This window comes from Oncorhynchus tshawytscha, linkage group LG27, assembly GCF_018296145.1.
Source record: "Oncorhynchus tshawytscha isolate Ot180627B linkage group LG27, Otsh_v2.0, whole genome shotgun sequence".
Classification (NCBI taxonomy): Eukaryota; Metazoa; Chordata; class Actinopteri; order Salmoniformes; family Salmonidae; genus Oncorhynchus; species Oncorhynchus tshawytscha.
This window is the reverse complement of record NC_056455.1, coordinates 1,720,047-1,741,434: the sequence shown is the minus strand read 5'-3', so window position 1 is coordinate 1,741,434 and position 21,388 is coordinate 1,720,047. Positions and strand designations below refer to the sequence as shown.

The 21,388-nt window shown below is 48.4% G+C and overlaps 1 protein-coding gene across 1 annotated transcript in view; it reads left to right on the top strand.

The window, feature by feature from the left end:
• The first annotated feature begins 5,852 nt into the window (after positions 1-5,852).
• LOC112259165 (pseudokinase FAM20A) overlaps positions 5,853-21,388 on the top strand; it is a 33,208-nt gene continuing 17,672 nt past the window's right edge. Inside the window, exons 1-3 of the mRNA XM_024433916.2 lie at positions 5,853-6,895; positions 18,517-18,710; positions 18,898-18,948. Coding sequence (XP_024289684.1) covers positions 6,501-6,895; positions 18,517-18,710; positions 18,898-18,948 — 640 coding nt within the window. The 5' untranslated portion in view covers positions 5,853-6,500. The remainder of the gene's footprint in view (positions 6,896-18,516; positions 18,711-18,897; positions 18,949-21,388) is intronic.

The window sequence follows — 21,388 nt, the reverse complement described above, 5'->3', positions numbered from 1 at the left end:
ACATACAAACGACAGTTTGATTCAATGGAAAGCTCAGTCATTTGTGAAAAAGTGTGGTCGCTGCCTATCTAAATAAAATGTGTATTTTTACATAAAGCATTTATATTTGTTAGAACAATAGCTAATCATATTTAACTTTTTTGTGTCATTTAGCAGATGCTCTTATCCAGAGCCACTTAGAGGAGGAATTAGATTTAAGTCCTTTACTCAAGGGCACATAGACCAAATTTTCACCTACTTGGCTTGGGGATTTGAACCAGCAACCTTTCGGTTACTGGCCCAAAGTGTAAGGTTCTGTATTTATTTTCTTAGTCAACCTTGTGTTCTGTTTCTTTGTGTTCTTGAACGTAGCCCTGTCTTTCATTTCTGTTCATTGATTTAACCTGTGTTAGTTACTCACCTGGTCTCATCAGCTCCTTACTTAGTTCAGTTCATTCTGTTTGTGCCTTTGTGAGGTATTGTTCGTTTTGACTCTACAATGCGTTTTCCTAGCTCGTTTGTGAAAACGAGCCTTCACTCCTAGTTTTGATTCATCTGCCTGTTTGCCTACCTGTGTATGACCATTGTCTGCCTGTGACCACAATTCCTGCCTTCTGCAAAGGCGAAATGAACACCTGCCGCGCTCTGCACGTGAATCTACACCTTTTTCTCCCTGAGCGTTCATTACACAATGCTCTTAACTGACATAGTTGTGGTATTCCTAGCTATTCTATGGCTTGTTCACTCACTGTTGAGTGTCTTCACACAGAAGCACTTTAACAGATAAAATGTCAGGTCACGGATGCCTTTCGCTCATTTCCAACATCAATCAAGGAGTGTCTGGGTACATTTTTTCCTTCTTAGAATGAGAGAGACAGAGGCAAATACAAATCTTAGAATCAAATGTTTAAGACTACCAGATCCCACTGGATTCTCCAATTACATTGAATGGATTACAGCACAAAATACAAACCCATAAAATTCACCCCAATCCACAAAAGTGGAGAAAAATTTGACCCCAATAACTACAGTGGGATATGCATCAACAGCAACGTTGGGAAAATCTTCTGCGTTATCATTAACAGCAGACTAGTTCATTTCCTCAGAGAAAACAATGCAATGAGCAAATGTCCAATTGGCTTTTTACCACAGGTAACTTCTCATGCTTTGTTGATTTAAAAAAATATTTTGATTCAATTCGGCATGAGGGTCTGCTATTCAAATTGATGGAAAGTGGTGTTCGGGGATAAACATGATAAAATCCTTGTACACAATTGGCCAAAAACACATTTCTTTCCACATGGCCGTGGGGTAAGACAGGGATGCAGCTTAAGCCCCACGCTCTTCAACATATATATCAACGAATTGGCGAGGGCACTGGAACAGTCTGCAGCACCAGGCCTCACCCTAATAGAATCTGAATTCAAATGTCTACTGTTTGCTGATGATCTGGTGCTTCTGTCACCAACCAAGGAGGGCCTACAGCAGCACCTAGATCTTCTGCACATATTCTATCAGACCTGTGCCCTGACAGTAAATCTCAGGAAGACAAAAATAATGGTGTTCCAAAAAAGGTCCAGTTGCCAGGACCACAAATACAAACTCCATCTAGACATCGTTAACCTAGAGCACACAAAAAACTATACATACCTCGGCCTAAACATCAGCGCCACAGGTAACTTCCACAAAGCTGTGAACGAGCTGAGAGACAAGGCAACATTTTATTTTATTTATTTATTTATTTCACCTTTATTTAACCAGGTAGGCTAGTTGAGAACAAGTTCTCATTTACAACTGCGACCTGGCCAAGATAAAGCATAGCAGTGTGAACAGACAACAACACAGAGTTACACATGGAGTAAACATTAAACAAGTCAATAACACAGTAGAAACAAAAGAGTCTATATACATTGTGTGCAAAAGGCATGAGGTGGTAGGCAATAAATAGGCCATAGGAGTGAATAATTACAATTTAGCAGATGCCATCAAAAGGAACATAAAATTCAACATACCATTTAGGATCTGGCAAAAAATACTTGAATCAGTTACAGAACCCATTACCCATAATGGTTGTGCGCTCTGGGGTCCGCTCACCAACCAAGAATTCACAAAATAGGACAAACACCGAATAGAGACTCTGCATGCAGAATTCTGCATAAAATCCTAAGTGTACAACGTGAAACACCAAATGCATGCAAAATCCAGAAAATACCCATTCAATTCTACAACCACTTCAAAGGAAGTGATTCCCAAACCTTCCATAACAAAGCCATCACCAACAAAGAGATGAACCTGAAGAAGAGTCCCCTAAGCAAGCTGGTCCTGGGGCTCTGTTCACAAACACAAACACACCCCACAGAGCCCCAGGACAACAGCACAATTAGACCAAATCACAAGAAAACTAAAAAAGAATGACTTGACACATTGGAAAGAATTAACAAAAAAACATAGCAAACTAGAACGCTATTTGGTCCTAAACAGAGAGTACACAGTTGCAGAATACCTGACCACTGTGACTGACCTTAAATTAAGGAAAGCTTTGACTATTTACAGATTCAGTGAACATAGCCTTGATAATGAGAAAGGCCGCCGTAGGCAGACCTGGCTCTCAAGAGAAGACAGGCTATGTGCACACTGACAACAAAATGAGGTGGAAACTGAGCTGCACTTCCTAACCTCCTGCCCAATGTATGACCATATTAGAGACACATATTTCCCTCAGGTTACACATATCCACAAAGAATTTGAAACTAACCCAATTTTGATAAAGTCCCATATCTACTGGGTGAAATACCAGTGTGCCATCACAGCAGCAAGATTTGTGACCTGTTGCCACAAGAAAAGGGCAACCAGTGAAGAACAAACACCACTGTAAATACAACCCATATTTATGTTAATTAATTTTCCCATTTGTGCTTTAACTATTTGCACATCATTATAACACTGTATATAGACATAATATGACATTTGAAATGTCTTTATTCTTTTGGAACTTTTGTGAGTTTTGTGAGTTTTGTGTGTTTACTGCTAACTTTTGTTTATTATCTACTTCACTTGCTTTGGCAATGTTAACATATGTTCCCATGCCAATAAAGCCCTTAAATTGATATATGAGAGAGAGAGAGAGAGAGAGAGAGAGAGAGAGAGAGAGAGAGAGAGAGAGAGAGAGAGAGAGAGAGAGAGAGAGAGAGAGAGAGAGAGAGAGGAAACACCCCAGAGAATGAGTTGGAGACGTCATAGCGTAGCTTTGCCAGAGTTCCTCACACACACCCAAACACACAACTGATGTTTCTAAAATACCACGGTAACAACAGTCTGGGAAATACCCTCTGAGTTTCTTGCTGCTGAAAGAATTAGAATGACAAATGCAGTCTACTGTGACTTTTAGTAGTGCCATTGAAGGACCTTCTCACTGAAACAGTAGAAGAAAGGCAGAGTGCCTGTCTGTAAACACTGTCTGACTGTGCATGTGTGTTACTTGGTCTAGCTCTCTTTTACCATTCTCCCTCTGGCAAGTGTGACGGAGCAGGGCAGGTGTGTGTGTGTGTGTGTGTGTGTGTGTGTGTGTGTGTGTGTGTGTGTGTGTGTGTGTGTGTGTGTGTGTGTGTGTGTGTGTGTGTGCATGCATGGGAAGTGGGACGGGAAGGAAAGTGCTGTTGTAACAGCGCCTTGGAGCTGAACAGAGCGGACCGGAGACAAAAGTAAGGATCCGTGTAGAAGAGAGGAAGAGAGAGGGATCAGTGTAGAGGAGAGGAAGAGAGAGGGATCAGTGTAGAGGAGAGGAAGAGAGGAGGAGGAGAGGAAGAGAGAGGGATCAGTGTAGAGGAGAGGAAGAGAGGAGGATGAGGAGAGGAAGAGAGAGGGATCAGTGTAGAGGAGAGGACGAGAGGAGGAGGAGAAGGAGAGGAAGAGAGAGGGATCAGTGTAGAGGAGAGGAAGAGAGGAGGAGGAGGAGAGGAAGAGAGAGGGATCAGTGTAGAGGAGAGGAAGAGAGGAGGAGGAGGAGGAGAGTAAAAGAGAGGGATCAGTGTAGAGGAGAGGAAGAGAGGAGGAGGAGGAGAGGAAGAGAGAGGGATCCGTGTAGAGGAGAGGAAGAGAGAGGGATCAGTGTAGAGGAGAGGAAGAGAGAGGGATCAGTGTAGAGGAGAGGAAGAGAGAGGGATCAGTGTAGAGGAGAGGAAGATATAGAGTAAAGAGAAGATGAGAGAGTGAATCTGATTGAGGAAAAGGTGAGAGATTGCAGGAGATGGGTGGAGAATAATAAAATGGAGGAGGTGGAAGGAAGTGAAAAGGGGGAGGAGGGGAGAAAGAAGTGGAGAGAAGAGAGAATGTTGAGGGGGTGTTGAGGGGGTGTTGAGGGGGTGAGAGGTTGTTGAGGGGTGTTGAGGGGGTGTGAAGAGGTTGTTGAGGGGGTGTGAAGAGGTTGTTGATAGGTTGTTGATGGGGTGTGAAGAGGTTGTTGAGGGGGTGTTGAGAGGTTGTTGAGGGGGTGTTGAGATGTTGTTGAGAGGTTGTTGAGGGGGTGTTGAGAGGGTGTGAACAGGTTGTTGAGGGGCTGTTGAGAGGTTCTTGCGGGGGTGTTGAGAGGTTGTTGAGGGGGTGTTGGGGGGTGTTGAGAGGTTGTTGACGGGGTGTTAAGGGGCTGTTGAGGGGGTGTTGAGAGGTTGTTGAGAGGTTGTTGAGGGGTGTTGATAGGTTGTTGGGAGGGTGTTGAGAGGTTGTTGAGGGGGTGTTGAGGGGGTGTTGAGGTGGGGTTGAGAGGGTGTTAAGAGGGTGTTGAGAGGATGTTGAGACAGTGTTAAGGGGTGTTGAAGGGTGGTTGAGGGGTGTTGAGAGGGTGTTGGGGGTGTTGAGTGGTTGTTGAGGGCATGTTGAGAGGGTGTTGAGGGGGTATTGAGAGGGTGTTGAGGGGTGTTGAGGTGGGGTTGAGAGGGTGTTGAGAGGATGTTGAGACAGTGTTAAAGGGGTGTTGAAGGGTGGTTGAGGGGGTGTTGAGAGGGTGTTGAGGGTGTGGGGGGTGTTGAGTGGGTGTTGAGAGGTTGTTGAGGGCATGTTGAGAGGGTGTTGAGGGTGTGTTGAGGTGGTATTGGGGGGTGTTGAGGGGGTATTGAGAGGGTGTTGAGGGGGTGTTGAGGTGGGGTTGAGAGGGTGTTAAGAGGGTGTTGAGAGGATGTTGAGACAGTGTTAAGGGGGTGTTGAAGGGTGGTTGAGGGGGTGTTGAGAGGGTGTTGAGGGGTTGTTGAGAGGGTGTTGGGAGGTTGTTGAGGGGTTGTTGAGGGGAGGGTGTTGAGGGGAGGTTGGAAGGGTTTGTTTTCACACCTGACACTCCTCTCCCCTGTAACTCTTCCCCAGGTTGTTGCTGTAAATGAGAACGTGTTCTCAGTCAACTTACCTGTTTAAATAACAGATACATAAAAAAATATTTAAAAAACAGAGGAGAACAGAAGACATGACCAGAAACAAGGCAATTACAATGAGAAGGATTACCTAGCACACACACCACACACACACACTACACATACACCACACACACACACTACACATACACCACACACACACACTACACATACACCACACACACACCACACACACACACTACACATACACCACACACACACCACACACACACACACACACACACACACCACACACACACACACCACACACACACACACACACACACACATACACCACACACACACTACACACACACACACACACCACACACACACACACACACACACACACACACACACACACACACACACACATACACATACACCACACATACACCACACACACACCACACATACACCACACACACACACTACACATACACCACACACACACCACACACACACACTACACATACACCACACACACACACACCACACATACACCACACACACATACAAAGAGACCAACTCAGACACATGCACAAACACTTGTAAATCTGTTGACAGAAACACACCAAACACAAACACGCACTCAGATTTCTTTGCTCAGAGAACACTGTTCGCCAGAGCCAGTTCCAGATCAAGAGGAATGTGTTCAGGAGGACGAAAGGCAGCCAGGATATTCACACACATACACACACACTGGACTTAGACCTGCAACCTCCCACTTACAGCGAGCAACAAATACACACACATCATCAGAGCAAGACCAGGAAGGCAGAAGTTAACTGAACTGCACTCTACATACTGCTTTGACAAGAGGTGGACACACACTCTCTTAACAAAGCCAAGTGGACCTCTGCTTGGAGCCACATTGCAACTTATCACTTGGCGTGAGCAACACAGTCTCTCATCTGGTCTGAGCCAGAACAAGTACCTGGAACCTGGAACATTGACTGTGTCCAACACGTTTGGGGCTTTGACCGCCTTCATCCAGGAAGATTACATACAGATAGAGACCCGGATCTGACCTTTGTCTCTCCCCTCCATCATTCTCTCTGGTCTCTCTCTGTCTCTCCCCTCCATCTCTCTCTCTTTGTCTCCTCACTCTTCCATCCTCCCAGTATGATGATGAGAAGAGATCGTCTGCTCCTGGCTGTGACCCTCACAGCCATTTTCACCGCTGACCTCTACTTCGTCCTGCTCCCCAAGCTCCGCCAAAGACAACCAGGACCAGGGAATGGAGCCTGCCTCTGTCCCTCCTCCAGGGGGACTAACTTCACCCTTGCTGGGTACAGTGGCCTCACTATCCCCTGGTTCTCCAACATCACCTCCATAGACCTCCAGGGTAAGGAGGTCGGAGCTATGGACGACCCCACAGATTGGGGCTCGAAGCTGGGGAGGCTGTTTGCTCACCCCCTGTATAACATTCAGACACCAGAGCTGGGGCTGGAAGAGAGGCTGATGCAGTCTGAAGAGCTAATGGAGTATTACAGGAGGAAGGTCTCGCGCTGGGAACGGTGAGTACAGTACACAGAGACCAGAGTTTAGACCGTTCTCAATGTTTTATGGTTGTGATTTAGTTTGGTGGGACTAGACATTTTCCCTACTGTGGCTTGGCTGTGTTGGAGGGGTAGGGTCACTGACACGACGGCTGTGGATCCCTGACACATGCAGAAACACAAACACGCACAGGCACTCAAGCACAGGCACGTCAACAACTCAACACGTTTTCTCTTCGGCAAGCAATTTTCCCATAAAGACTAATCCTATAAACTGTCTCTAAAGTCGATGTCATAAACAGCATTTAATGGAGGGCTGGTAGCAACACTCACATGTCATTGAGAGCCTATGTCTGGATCTCCCTGTGCTAGGTAAACAAGACCCTTAAACCCGATCAAACCCTTTAAACCAGTAAGAGCTGAACAGACTGTAGCTGTCTTCGCTCCTGTTTAACCCTGTCAATCACAGGGCATTTCTCTCAGAGAAATCCTGTTTGGGCTCCAATGGTGGAAAAACACAAGAAATATGAAGAGAGAAGATTTCTCCCCCTTAGCTGTGTTTTAAATATGCACATAACAATGGTTCCTCTAGGGATTAGTGGGAGTGTCTTGTAGCAGCTTGTTAACAGAAGAGAAATGCACTTAGTGAGAGGATGGATGGTTTTTAGGGGGACTTCTGGGGACAGTTTGGACTGTTTCATCTGGACGCCTAAAATAGGCTGTTATAGTATACTGTAGACCTTCCAGGTCAACCACTACGGTTATGGTGCATGTGTGTGGCATACATTATCATAGTCTGAATCAAGAGCACTGAAAGAGGAGGGCGATGTGGTTGTGCAGCTAGCTGCTTGCTCCCTGGTCTGTGGGTTTGTGGTATTTGGTTGTGGTCTGTGGTCAGCCTTCCTGATTACACAGACATGTCACTGTGGGCCAGTTGGGTCAGGAATACCCTGACTGAATACACTTGCTTTGACGACCCCTCCTATCATCTGACCACAACAGCTGATGATCCTTAAACACAGTGAAACAACCAACCCTCCCACTCACCGCAGTCAAAACTGGCACAACAGTGCAACAATGCAACATGCTTCCCCAGCCTCCTCAATGGTCTGAATGTTTGCTTTGGATCAGGAGTGATTCCTGCCCATACCGTTTCTGTGGGGTTATGTATACAGAAGTGTCAGGAGAGGAGGAGAGGAAGGAAGGGAGATTCCTAAGGGAGGGCGAACAGCTTGGAAGCTCCGACAGGGAGTCAGAGAGTCCAAGAGGGAGGTGGTGTGTAGACTTTGCCACTACAAATGTTTTCCTCAGAGAATACTCTACATTTCTCTTTGACTGTTCTCCTCTCAGTCTGTTCTCCCTCTCAATCTGTTCTCCTCTCAGTCTGTTCTCCTCTCACTCTGTTCTCCCTCTGTCTGTTCTCCTCTCAGTCTGTTCTCCTCTCAGTCCGTTCTCCCTCTCAGTCTGTTCTCCTCTCAGTATGTTCTCCCTCTCAGTCTGTTCTCCCCTCAGTCTGTTCTCCTCTCTGTCTGTTCTCCTCTCAGTCTGTTCTCCTCTCAGTCTGTTCTCCTCAGTCTGTCTGTTCTCCTCTCAGTCTGTTCTCCTCTCTGTCTGTTCTCCTCTCAGTCTGTTCTCCTCTCTCAGTCTGTTCTCCTCTCAGTCTGTTCTCCTCTCTGTCTGTTCTCCTCTCAGTCTGTTCTCCCTCTCAGTCTGTTCTCCTCTCAGTCTGTTCTCCCTCAGTCTGTTCTCCCTCTCAGTCTTTTCTCCTCTCTGTCTGTTCTCCTCCCAGTCTGTTCTCCTCTCAGTCTGTTCTCCTCTCAGTCTGTTCTCCTCTCAGTCTGTTCTCCTCTCAGTCTGTTCTCCTCTCAGTCTGTTCTCCTCTCAGTCTGTTCTCCTCTCAGTCTGTTCTCCTCTCTGTTCTCCTCTCAGTCTGTTCTCCTCTCAGTCTGTTCTCCTCTCAGTCTGTTCTCCTCTCAGTCTGTTCTCCCTCTGTCTGTTCTCCTCTCAGTCTGTTCTCCCTCAGTCTGTTCTCCCTCTCAGTCTGTTCTCCTCTCAATCTGTTTTCCCTCTCAGTCTGTTCTCCTCTCAGTATGTTCTCCCTCTCAGTCTGTTCTCCTCTCAGTCTGTTCTCCTCTCAATCTGTTCTCCTCTCAGTCTGATCTCCTCTCAGTCTGTTCTCCTCTCAGTCTGTTCTCCTCTCAATCTGTTCTCCCTCTCAGTCTGTTCTCCTCTCAGTCTGTTCTCCCTCTCAGTCTGTTCTCCTCTGAATCTGTTCTCCTCTCAGACTGTTCTCCTCTCAGTCTGTTCTCCTCTCAGTCTGTTCTCCTCTCAGTCTGTTCTCCCTCTCAGTATGTTCTCCTCTCAGTCTGTTCTCCTCTCTGTTTGTTCTCCTCTCTGTTTGTTCTCCTCTCAGTCTGTTCTCCCTCTCAGTCTGTTCTCCTCTCAGTCTGTTCTCCTCTCTGTCTGTTCTCTCTCTAAGTCTGTTCTCCTCTCAGTCTGTTCTCCTCTCAGTCTGTTCTCCTCTCAGTCTGTTCTCCCTCTCAGTCTTTCTCCTCTGTCTGTTCTCCTCTCAGTCTGTTCTCCTCTGTCTGTTCTCCCTCTCAGTCTGTTCTCCTCTCTGTCTGTTCTCCTCTCAGTCTGTTCTCCTCTCAGTCTGTTCTCTTCTCAGTCTGTTCTCCCTCTCAGTCTGTTCTCCTCTCAGTCTGTTCTCCTCTCAGTCTGTTCTCAGTCTGTTCTCTCAGTCTCTCAGTCTGTTCTCCTCTCAGTCTGTTCTCTCAGTCTGTTCTCCTCTCAGTCTGTTCTCCCTCTCAGTCTGTTCTCCATCTCAGTCTGTTCTCCTCTCAGTCTGTTCTCCCTCTCAGTCTGTTCTCCTCTCAGTCTGTTCTCCTCTCAGTCTGTTCTCCTCTGTCTGTTCTCCTCTCAGTCTGTTCTCCTCTCAGTCTGTTCTCCTCTCAGTCTGTTCTCCCTCTCAGTCTGTTCTCCTCTCAGTCTGTTCTCCTCTCAGTCTGTTCTCCTCTCAGTCTGTTCTCCCTCTCAGTCTGTTCTCCTCTCAGTCTGTTCTCCCTCTCAGTCTGTTCTCCTCTGAATCTGTTCTCCTCTCAGTCTGTTCTCCTCTCAGTCTGTTCTCCTCTCAGTCTGTTCTCCTCTCAGTCTGTTCTCCTCTCAGTCTGTTCTCCTCTCAGTCTGTTCTCCTCTCAGTCTGTTCTCCTCTCTGTTTGTTCTCCTCTCTGTTTGTTCTCCTCTCAGTCTGTTCTCCCTCTCAGTCTGTTCTCCTCTCAGTCTGTCTGTCTGTTCTCCTCTCTGTCTGTTCTCCTCTCAGTCTGTTCTCCTCTCTCTGTTCTCCCTCTGTCTGTTCTCCTCTCAGTCTGTTCTCCTCTGTCTGTTCTCCTCTCAGTCTGATCTCCTCTCAGTCTGTTCTCCTCTCAGTCTGTTCTCCTCTCAGTCTGTTCTCCTCTCAGTCTGTTCTCCTCTCAGTCTGTTCTCCTCTCAGTCTGTTCTCCTCTCAGTCTGTTCTCCTCAGTCTGTTCTCCTCTCAGACTGTTCTCCTCTCAGTCTGTTCTCCTCTCAGTCTGTTCTCCTCTCAGTCTGTTCTCCCTCTCAGTATGTTCTCCTCTCAGTCTGTTCTCCTCTCTGTTTGTTCTCCTCTCTGTTTGTTCTCCTCTCAGTCTGTTCTCCCTCTCAGTCTGTTCTCCTCTCAGTCTGTTCTCCCTCTGTCTGTTCTCCTCTCAGTCAGTTCTCCTCTCACTCTGTTCTCCCTCTGTCTGTTCTCCTCTCAGTCTGTTCTCCTCTCAATCTGTTCTCCCTCTCTGTTCTCCTCTCAGTCTGTTCTCCTCTCAGTCTGTTCTCCTCTCAGTCTGTTCTCAGTCTCTCAGTCTGTTCTCCCTCTGTCTGTTCTCCTCTCAGTCTGTTCTCCCTCTGTCTGTTCTCCTGTTCTCTCAGTCTGTTCTCCCTCTCTGTCCTCCCTCTGTCTGTTCTCCTCTCAGTCTGTTCTCCTCTCTGTCTGTTCTCCTCTCAGTCTGTTCTCCTCTCTGTCTGTTCTCCTCTCAGTCTGTTCTCCTCTCAATCTGTTTTCCCTCTCAGTCTGTTCTCCTCTCAGTATGTTCTCCCTCTCAGTCTGTTCTCCTCTCAGTCTGTTCTCCTCTCAATCTGTTCTCCTCTCAGTCTGATCTCCTCTCAGTCTGTTCTCCTCTCAGTCTGTTCTCCTCTCAATCTGTTCTCCCTCTCAGTCTGTTCTCCTCTCAGTCTGTTCTCCCTCTCAGTCTGTTCTCCTCTGAATCTGTTCTCCTCTCAGTCTGTTCTCCTCTCAGTCTGTTCTCCTCTCTGTCTGTTCTCCTCTCAGTCTGTTCTCCTCTCTGTCTGTTCTCCTCTCAGTCTGTTCTCCCTCTCAGTCTGTTCTCCTCTCAGTCTGTTCTCCTCTCAGTCTGTTCTCCCTCTCAGTCTTTTCTCCTCTGTCTGTTTCCCCTCTCAGTCTTTTATCCTCTGTCTGTTCTCCCTCTCAGTCTGTTCTCCTCTCTGTCTGTTCTCCTCCCTCTGTTCTCCTCTCAGTCTGTTCTCCTCTCAGTCTGTTCTCAGTCCTCTCAGTCTGTTCTCCTCTCAGTCTGTTCTCCTCTCAGTCTGTTCTGTTCTCCTCTCTGTCTGTTCTCCTCTCAGTCTGTTCTCCCTCTCAGTCTGTTCTCCTCTCAGTCTGTTCTCCTCTCAGTCTGTTCTCCCTCTCAGTCTGTTCTCCTCTCAGTCTGTTCTCCTCTCAGTCTGTCTGTCTGTCCCTCTCAGTCTGTTCTCCCTCTCAGTCTGTTCTCCTCTCAGTCTGTTCTCCTCTCTCTGTTCTCCTCTCAGTCTGTTCTCCTCTGTCTGTTCTCCCTCTCTGTCTGTTTCTCCAGTCTCTCTTTCTGTTCTCCCTCTCAGTCTGTTCTCCTCTCAGTCTGTTCTCCCTCTCAATCTGTTCTCCTCTCAGTCTGTTCTCCCTCTCAGTCTGTTTGTTCTCCCTCTGTCTGTTCTCCTCTCTGGTCTGTTCTCCTCTCAGTCTGTTCTCCCTCTCAGTCTGTTCTCCCTCTCAGTCTGTTCTCCCTCTCAGTCTGTTCTCCTCTCAGTCTGTTCTCCTCTCAGTCTGTTCTCCTCTCAGTCTGTTCTCCTCTCAGTCTGTTCTTCTCCCTCTCAGTCTGTTCTCCTCTCAGTCTGTTCTCCTCTCAGTCTGTTCTCTCTCAGTCTGTTCTCCTCTCAGTCTGTTCTCCCTCTCAGTCTGTCTGTTCTCCCTCTGTCTGTTCTCCTCTCAGTCTGTTCTCCTCCTCTCAGTCTGTTCTCCTCTCAGTCTGTTCTCCTCTCAGTCTGTTCTCCTCTCAGTCTGTTCTCCTCTCTGTCTGTTCTCCTCTCAGTCTGTTCTCCTCTCTGTCTGTTCTCCTCTGTCTGTTCTCCTCTCAGTCTGTCTGTTCTCCCTCTCAGTCTGTTCTCCTCTCAGTCTGTTCTCCTCTCTGTTTGTTCTCCTCTCTGTTTGTTCTCCTCTCAGTCTGTTCTCCCTCTCAGTCTGTTCTCCCTCTCAGTCTGTTCTCCCTCTCAGTCTGTTCTCCTCTCAGTCTGTTCTCCTCTCAGTCTGTTCTCCTCTCTGTCTGTTCTCCTCTCAGTCTGTTCTCCCTCTCAGTCTGTTCTCCTCTCAGTCTGTTCTCCTCTCAGTCTGTTCTCCCTCTGTCTGTTCTCCTCTCAGTCTGTTCTCCCTCTGTCTGTTCTCCTCTCAGTCTGTTCTCCCTCTCAGTCTGTTCTCCTCTCAGTCTGCTCTCCTCTGTCTGTTCTCCTCTCAGTCTGTTCTCCTCTCAGTCTGTTCTCCTCTCAGTCTGTTCTCTCTCTGTCTGTTCCTCCTCTCAGTCTGTTCTCCTCTCTGTCTGTTCTCCTCTCAGTCTGTTCTCCTCTCAGTCTGTTCTCCTCTCAGTCTGTTCTCCTCTCAGTCTGTTCTCCCTCTCAGTCTGTTCTCCTCTCAGTCTGTTCTCCTCTCTGTCTGTTCTCCTCTCAGTCTGTTCTCCTCTCTGTCTGTTCTCCTCTCAGTCTGTTCTCCCTCTCAGTCTGTTCTCCTCTCAGTCTGTTCTCCTCTCAGTCTGTTCTCCCTCTCAGTCTTTTCTCCTCTGTCTGTTCCCCCTCTCAGTCTTTTATCCTCTGTCTGTTCTCCTCTCAGTCTGTTCTCCTCTCTGTCTGTTCTCCTCCCAGTCTGTTCTCCTCTCAGTCTGTTCTCCTCTCAGTCTGTTCTCCCTCTCAGTCTGTTCTCCTCTCAGTCTGTTCTCCTCTCAGTCTGTTCTCCTCTGTCTGTTCTCCTCTGTTCTCCTCTCAGTCTGTTCTCCCTCTCAGTCTGTTCTCCTCTCAGTCTGTTCTCCTCTCAGTCTGTTCTCCTCTCAGTCTGTTCTCCTCTCAGTCTGTTCTCCTCTCAGTCTGTTCTCCTCTCAGTCTGTTCTCCCTCTCAGTCTGTTCTCCTCTCAGTCTGTTCTCCCTCTGTCTGTTCTCCTCTCAGTCTGTTCTCCTCTCTGTCTGTTCTCCTCTCAGTCTGTTCTCTCAGTCCTCTCTGTCTGTTCTCCTCTCAGTCTGTTCTCCTCTCAGTCTGTTCTCCCTCTCAATCTGTTCTCCTCTCAGTCTGTTCTCCTCTCAGTTTGTTCTCCTCTCTGTCTGTTCTCCTCTCTGTTCTCCTCTTCTGTTCTCCTCTCAGTCTGTTCTCCTCTCAGTCTGTTCTCCTCTCAGTCTGTTCTCCTCTCAGTCTGTTCTCCCCTCTCAGTCTGTTCTCCTCTCAATCTGTTCTCCTCTCAGTCTGTTCTCCTCTCAGTCTGTTCTCCTCTCAGTCTGTTCTCCCTCTCAGTCTGTTCTCCTCTCAGTCTGTTCTCCTCTCTGTTTGTTCTCCTCTCAGTCTGTTCTCCTCTCAGTCTGTTCTCCTCTCAGTCTGCTCTCCCTCTGTCTGTTCTCCTCTCAGTCTGTTCTCCTCTCAGTCTGTTCTCCTCTCAGTCTGTTCTCCTCTCTGTGTGTCCTCCTCTCAGTCTGTTCTCCTCTCTGTCTGTTCTCCTCTCAGTCTGTTCTCCTCTCTGTCTGTTCTCCTCTGTCTGTTCTCCTCTCACTCTGTTCTCCCTCTCAGTATGTTCTCCTCTCAGTCTGTTCTCCTCTCTGTTTGTTCTCCTCTCTGTTTGTTCTCCTCTCAGTCTGTTCTCCCTCTCATTCTGTTCTCCTCTCAGTCTGTTCTCCCTCTGTCTGTTCTCCTCTCAGTCAGTTCTCCTCTCACTCTGTTCTCCCTCTGTCTGTTCTCCTCTCAGTCTGTTCTCCCTCTCAGTATGTTCTCCCTCTCAGTCTGTTCTCCTCTCAGTCTGTTCTCCCTCTGTCTGTTCTCCTCTCAGTCTGTTCTCCCTCTGTCTGTTCTCCTCTCAGTCTGTTCTCCCTCTCAGTCTGTTCTCCTCTCAGTCTGCTCTCCCTCTGTCTGTTCTCCTCTCAGTCTGTTCTCCTCTCAGTCTGTTCTCCTCTCAGTCTGTTCTCCTCTCTGTGTGTTCTCCTCTCAGTCTCTTCTCCTCTCTGTCTGTTCTCCTCTCAGTCTGTTCTCCCTCTCAGTCTGTTCTCCTCTCAGTCTGTTCTCCTCTCAGTCTGTTCTCCCTCTCAGTCTGTTCTCCTCTCAGTCTGTTCTCCTCTCTGTTTGTTCTCCTCTCAGTCTGTTCTCCTCTCTGTCTGTTCTCCTCTCAGTCTGTTCTCCTCTCTGTCTGTTCTCCTCTCAGTCTGTTCTCCCTCTCAGTCTTTTCTCCTCTGTCTGTTCCCCCTCTCAGTCTTTTCTCCTCTGTCTGTTCTCCCTCTCAGTCTGTTCTTCTCTGTCTGTTCTCTCTGTCTGTTCTCCTCCCAGTCTGTTCTCCTCTCAGTCTGTTCTCCTCTCAGTCTGTTCTCCTCTCAGTCTGTTCTCCTCTCAGTCTGTTCTCCTCTCAGTCTGTTCTCCTCTGTCTGTTCTCCTCTCAGTCTGTTCTCCCTCAGTCTGTTCTCCTCTCAGTCTGTTCTCCTCTCAGTCTGTTCTCCTCTCAGTCTGTTCTCCTCTCAGTCTGTTCTCCCTCAGTCTGTTCTCCCTCTCAGTCTGTTCTCCCTCTCAGTCTGTTCTCCTCTCAGTCTGTTCTCCTCTGTCTGTTCTCCTCTCAGTCTGTTCTCCTCTGTCTGTTCTCCCTCTCTGTCTGTTCTCCCTCTCTTTCTGTTCTCCCTCTCAATCTGTTCTCCTCTCAGTCTCTTCTCCCTCTCAGTTTGTTCTCCTCTCTGTCTGTTCTCCTCTCTGGTTGTTCTCCTCTCAGTCTGTTCTCCCTCTCAGTCTGTTCTCCCTCTCAGTCTGTTCTCCCTCTCAGTCTGTTCTCCTCTCAATCTGTTCTCCTCTCAGTCTGTTCTCCTCCAGTCTGTTCTCCCTCTCAGTCTGTTCTCCTCTCAGTCTGTTCTCCTCTCAGTCTGTTCTCCCTCTCAGTCTGTTCTCCTCTCAGTCTGTTATCCTCTCTGTTTGTTCTCCTCTCAGTCTGTTCTCCTCTCAGTCTGTTCTCCTCTCAGTCTGCTCTCCCTCTGTCTGTTCTCCTCTCAGTCTGTTCTCCTCTCAGTCTGTTCTCCTCTCAGTCTGTTCTCCTCTCTGTCTGTTCTCCTCTCAGTCTGTTCTCCTCTCTGTCTGTTCTCCTCTCTGTCTGTTCTCCTCTGTCTGTTCTCCTCTCACTCTGTTCTCCCTCTCAGTATGTTCTCCTCTCAGTCTGTTCTCCTCTCTGTTTGTTCTCCTCTCTGTTTGTTCTCCTCTCAGTCTGTTCTCCCTCTCATTCTGTTCTCCTCTCAGTCTGTTCTCCCTCTGTCTGTTCTCCTCTCAGTCAGTTCTCCTCTCACTCTGTTCTCCCTCTGTCTGTTCTCCTCTCAGTCTGTTCTCCTCTCAGTCTGTTCTCAGTCCTCTCAGTCTGTTCTCCTCTCAGTCTGTTCTCCCTCAGTCTGTTCTCCTCTGTCTGTTCTCCCTCTGTCTGTTCTCCTCTCAGTCTGTTCTCCTCTCAGTCTGTTCTCCTCTCAGTCTGTTCTCCCTCTGTCTGTTCTCCTCTCAGTCTGTTCTCCTCTCAGTCTGTTCTCCTCTCAGTCTGTTCTCCTCTCTGTCTGTTCTCCTCTCAGTCTGTTCTCCTCTGTCTGTTCTCTGTCTGTTCTCCTCTCAGTCTGTTCTCCCTCTCAGTCTGTTCTCCTCTCAGTCTGTTCTCCTCTCAGTCTGTTCTCCTCTCAGTCTGTTCTCCTCTCAGTCTGTTCTCCTCTCTGTCTGTTCTCCTCTCAGTCTGTTCTCCTCTCTGTCTGTTCTGTTCCTCTCAGTCTGTTCTCCTCTCTCTGTCTGTTCTCCTCTGTCTGTTCTCCCTCTCAGTCTGTTCTCCTCTCAGTCTGTTCTCCCTCAGTCTGTTCTCCTCTCAGTCTGTTCTCCTCTCAGTCTGTTCTCCTCTCAGTCTGTTCTCCTCTCAGTCTGTTCTCCTCTGTTCTCTCAGTCTGTTCTCCTCTCAGTCTGTTCTCCTCTCAGTCTGTTCTCTGTTCTCAGTCTGTTCTCCTCTGTCTGTTCTCCTCTCAGTCTGTTCTCCTCTCAGTCTGTTCTCCTCTCAGTCTGTTCTTCTCTCAGTCTGTTCTCCCTCTGTCTGTTCTCCTCTCAGTCTGTTCTCCCTCTGTCTGTTCTCCTCTCAGTCTGTTCTCCTCTCACTCTGTCCTCCCTCTGTCTGTTCTCCTCTCAGTCTGTTCTCCTCTCTGTCTGTTCTCCTCTCAGTCTGTTCTCCTCTCTGTCTGTTCTCCTCTCAGTCTGTTCTCCTCTCAATCTGTTTTCCCTCTCAGTCTGTTCTCCTCAGTCTGTTCTCCTCTCAGTATGTTCTCCCTCTCAGTCTGTTCTCCTCTCAGTCTGTTCTCCTCTCAATCTGTTCTCCTCTCAGTCTGTTCTCAGTATGTTCTCTCAGTCTGTTCTCCTCTCAGTCTGTTCTCCTCTCAATCTGTTCTCCCTCTCAGTCTGTTCTCCTCTCAGTCTGTTCTCCTCTCAGTCTGTTCTCCTCTGAATCTGTTCTCCTCTCTGTCTGTTCTCCTCTCAGTCTGTTCTCCTCTCTGTCTGTTCTCCTCTCAGTCTGTTCTCCTCTCAGTCTGTTCTCCTCTCAGTCTGTTCTCCTCTCAGTCTGTTCTCCTCTCAGTCTGTTCTCCTCTCAGTCTGTTCTCCTCTCAGTCTGTTCTCCCTCTCAGTCTTTTCTCCTCTGTCTGTTCTCCCTCTCAGTCTTTTCTCCTCTGTCTGTTCTCCCTCTCAGTCTGTTCTCCTCTCTCTCTGTTCTCCTCCCAGTCTGTTCTCCTCTCAGTCTGTTCTCTTCTCAGTCTGTTCTCCCTCTCAGTCTGTTCTCCTCTCAGTCTGTTCTCCTCTCAGTCTGTTCTCCTCTGTCTGTTCTCCTCTCAGTCTGTTCTCCCTCAGTCTGTTCTCCTCTCAGTCTGTTCTCCTCTCAGTCTGTTCTCCCTCTCAGTCTGTTCTCCTCTCAGTCTGTTCTCCTCTCAGTCTGTTCTCCTCTCTGTCAGTCTGTTCCTCTCAGTCTGTTCTCCTCTCAGTCTGTTCTCCTCTCAGTCTCTCAGTCTGTTCTCCTCTCAGTCTGTTCTCCCTCTCAGTCTGTTCTCCTCTCAGTCTGTTCTCCTCTCAGTCTGTTCTCCCTCTCAGTCTGTTCTCCTCTCAGTCTGTTCTCCTCTCAGTCTGTTCTCCCTCTCAGTCTGTTCTCCTCTCAGTCTGTTCTCCCTCTCAGTCTGTTCTCCTCTCAGTCTGTTCTCCTCTCAGTCTGTTCTCCTCTCAGTCTGTTCTCCTCTCAGTCTGTTCTCCCTCTCAGTCTGTTCTCCTCTCAGTCTGTTCTCCCTCAGTCTGTTCTCCCTCTCAGTCTGTTCTCCTCTCAGTCTGTTCTCCTCTCAGTCTGTTCTCCTCTCAGTCTGTTCTCCTCTCAGTCTGTTCTCCCTCTCAGTCTGTTCTCCTCTCAGTCTGTTCTCCTCTCTGTCTGTTCTCCTCTCAGTCTGTTCTCCTCTCAGTCTGTTCTCCTCTCAGTCTGTTCTCCCTCTCAGTCTGTTCTCCCTCTCAGTCTGTTCTCCTCTCAGTCTGTTCTCCTCTCAGTCTGTTCTCCCTCTCAGTCTGTTCTCCCTCTCAGTCTGTTCTCCCTCTCAGTCTGTTCTCCTCTCAGTCTGTTCTCCTCTCAGTCTGTTCTCCTCTCAGTCTGTTCTCTCAGTCCTCTCAGTCTGTTCTCCTCTCAGTCTGTTCTCCTCAGTCTGTTCTCCCTCAGTCTGTTCTCCTCTCAGTCTGTTCTCCTCTCAGTCTGTTCTCCCTCTCAGTCTGTTCTCCCTCTCAGTCTGTTCTCCTCTATGGAAATATGCTAGTTTGGATGATTGTTGGTCCTGTGCAGCAACAGTTGCCCTGACCGTGGGAGTTGGATTTTTAAAGGCGCTTTCAATAAAGTTTGATTTGATTTGATACTGTATGAGTTTCACAGTGCGTATCGCAGGTTTTCAAGGATAACTCGTTTGGCGTACCCTAACCATGACCACGTTTTGACCACCTCTCTTTCCCCCTCAGCCATACAATATGATGTTGTACAGCAAGGGCAAGGCTATGCATAACTCTAACCCCACTCCCACGCTCTCCCTCTCTCTCTCCCCCCACCTCTTTCCCTTAGGCATATGAAGCTGTACAGTGAGGCTGCAGCGGCCCTCAACATGACAATGCTGGAACACCAGGTGACCTTTGACCCTGAGGCCAGCTGGCTGAAGTTCCACCTGGGCATCAACCGCTATGCCCTGTACGCCCGTGATGACCCCGCCATCACCCGCCTGCTGCAAGACATGCAGGCCACCACTGTCATCAGCGCAGGTAGGACCTGTCTTATGGGAGTTATAACCATTCATATAAGTGGTATTCATATGAGTGTTATAACAATTCATATGAGCATTAAAGTCACCGTCAATAGTGCATGTAGGTGCTATAGGACCTAGTGCTTAAAGAATTAACCATTTATATAATTGTTATAGGTATTCATTGCAGAAATGTCTTTATGCAGATTACACTCAAGATGAAAAGGCCCTCAAAGGAGCATGTGACTGTACCCAGGGTAAGGTCCTGTCATGTCAACATATCTGCACTGTTCTGTGTCTGCATGATTTGTGTGTTTTGTGTTCGAACATACATTCCTTTTAAAACGTGTTCTATTATGCTTTTGGCGTGTCAATGGTTGTTTTGAGGAGAACAGGGAGAGAAATGAGAGGAAAGAGAATCAGTTGACACAGTCCTCTTCATGACTGGTTCTTTTGTAGTTTCTTTCTCCCTGTTATATCCTTCGGTGCTCAGTCGTGCTATCAGAGCCGAACACCCTGTTGCACCACTGACAAGACTTTGGTTTTCATCCAAGGCCCATAAAGTAGCATCTCCAGAACTTCATATGTCACATCGCTGGAGGCAGAGAGCAGAGACAGACTCATTTAGGTCAAAGGCAGAGTGTTCTTTAAAAAGCTTTATCTCAGAGAGTAGGAGTGTGGTGATGCCACAGCAGTCTACACGCCAGAGATTGGGGTGATGCCACAGCAGACAGTCAGACAGACAGACAGACAGACACACACACACACACACACACACACACACACACACACACACACACACACACACACACACACACACACACACACACACAACCTCAGCGACACACACACACACTGGTGGCTCCAACCTCAGCGACAACACACACACACTGGTGGTTCCAACCTCAGCGACAACACACACACACTGTTGGCTCCAACCTCAGCGACAACACACACACACTGGTGGCTCCAACCTCAGCGACAACACACACACACTGGTGGCTCCAACCTCAGACAACACACACACACTGTTGGCTCCAACCTCAGCGACAACACACACACACTGGTGGCTCCAACCTCAGCGACAACACACACACACTGGTGGCTCCAACCTCAGCGACAACACACACACACTGGTGGTTCCAACCTGGACAACACACACACACTGGTGGCTCCAACCTCAGCGACAACACACACACACTGGTGGCTCCAACCTCAGCGACAAACACACACACACTGGTGGCTCCAACCTCAGCGACAACACACACACACTGGTGGCTCCAACTCAGCGACACACACACACACTGGTGGCTCCAACCTCAGCGACAAACACACACACTGGTGGCTCCAACCTCAGCGACAACACACACACACTGGTGGCTCCAACCTCAGCGACAACACACACACACTGGTGGCTCCAACCTCAGCGACAACACACACACACTGGTGGCTCCAACCTCAGCGACAACACACACACACTGGTGGCTCCAACCTCAGCGACAACACACACACACTGTTGGCTCCAACCTCAGCGACAACACACACACACTGTTGGCTCCAACCTCAGCGACAACACACACACACTGGTGGCTCCAACCTCAGCGACAACACACACAAATCCTCTGTTCCTCCATCCTACTTTTATTCGTACATGGCTTTTTCAACCAATTCTTCTTGAACGGCTGAAAAGCGACAGTGTGCCCTTTGCTCTTCAAAGCTTGTTTGTGTCTGTTTGATTCCCCTCCAGTTAAACACAGCAGAGATAGATTGTAAACAACGAATAAGATACAACTTCAGAAGACTAAGCTGAATCAGCTGGAATCAGGAGGAGAAGCGTGTGTCTTTATGAATACTGGTTGGCTTTGCTCTGTGACGCAGCATGCTGAGTACCCAGACATAAAGAAACCCTGCTGAAGGTAGTCCTCCATCTGGCCTTATCATTGGGACTAGGTCCAGGCAGAAACAGATGTAGAGCAGGGAAAATAATATTGAACAGAGTCAACAATAAACCACAAGGATTGGAACTTCAAAATTAACTTGGGTCAGATTCCAAACCAACTATGTGTTTTTTGGATAGGTTTTTATAACTAGCTAAGGTTGGCCAAGACGGCATTCTGAGAGCAGCTGAGGGAGACACAGCAGTCTGAGAGCAGCTGAGGGAGACACAGCAGTCTGAGAGCAGCTGAGGGAGACACAGCAGTCTGAGAGCAGCTGAGAGAGACACAGCAGTCTGAGAGCAGCTGAGAGAGACACAGCAGTCTGAGAGCAGCTGAGAGAGACACAGCAGTCTGAGAGCAGCTGAGAGAGACACAGCAGTCTGAGAGCAGCTGAGAGAGACACAGCAGTCTGAGAGCAGCTGAGAGAGACACAGCAGTCTGAGGACAGCTGAGAGACACAGCAGTCTGAGAGCAGCTGAGGGAGACACAGCAGTCTGAGAGCAGCTGAGAGAGACACAGCAGTCTGAGAGCAGCTGAGAGAGACACAGCAGTCTGAGGACAGCTGAGAGACACAGCAGTCTGAGGACAGCTGAGAGACACACAGCAGTCTGAGGACAGCTGAGAGACACACAGCAGATTGAGGACAGGTGGTTGGCGGAGTGGTTCATGTCTGATATGTATTGTCTTTCTCTCTCTGTCTCTCTCTCTGTCTCTCTCTCGGTCTGTCTCTGTACCTATCTCTCTCTCTCTGTCTCTGTAC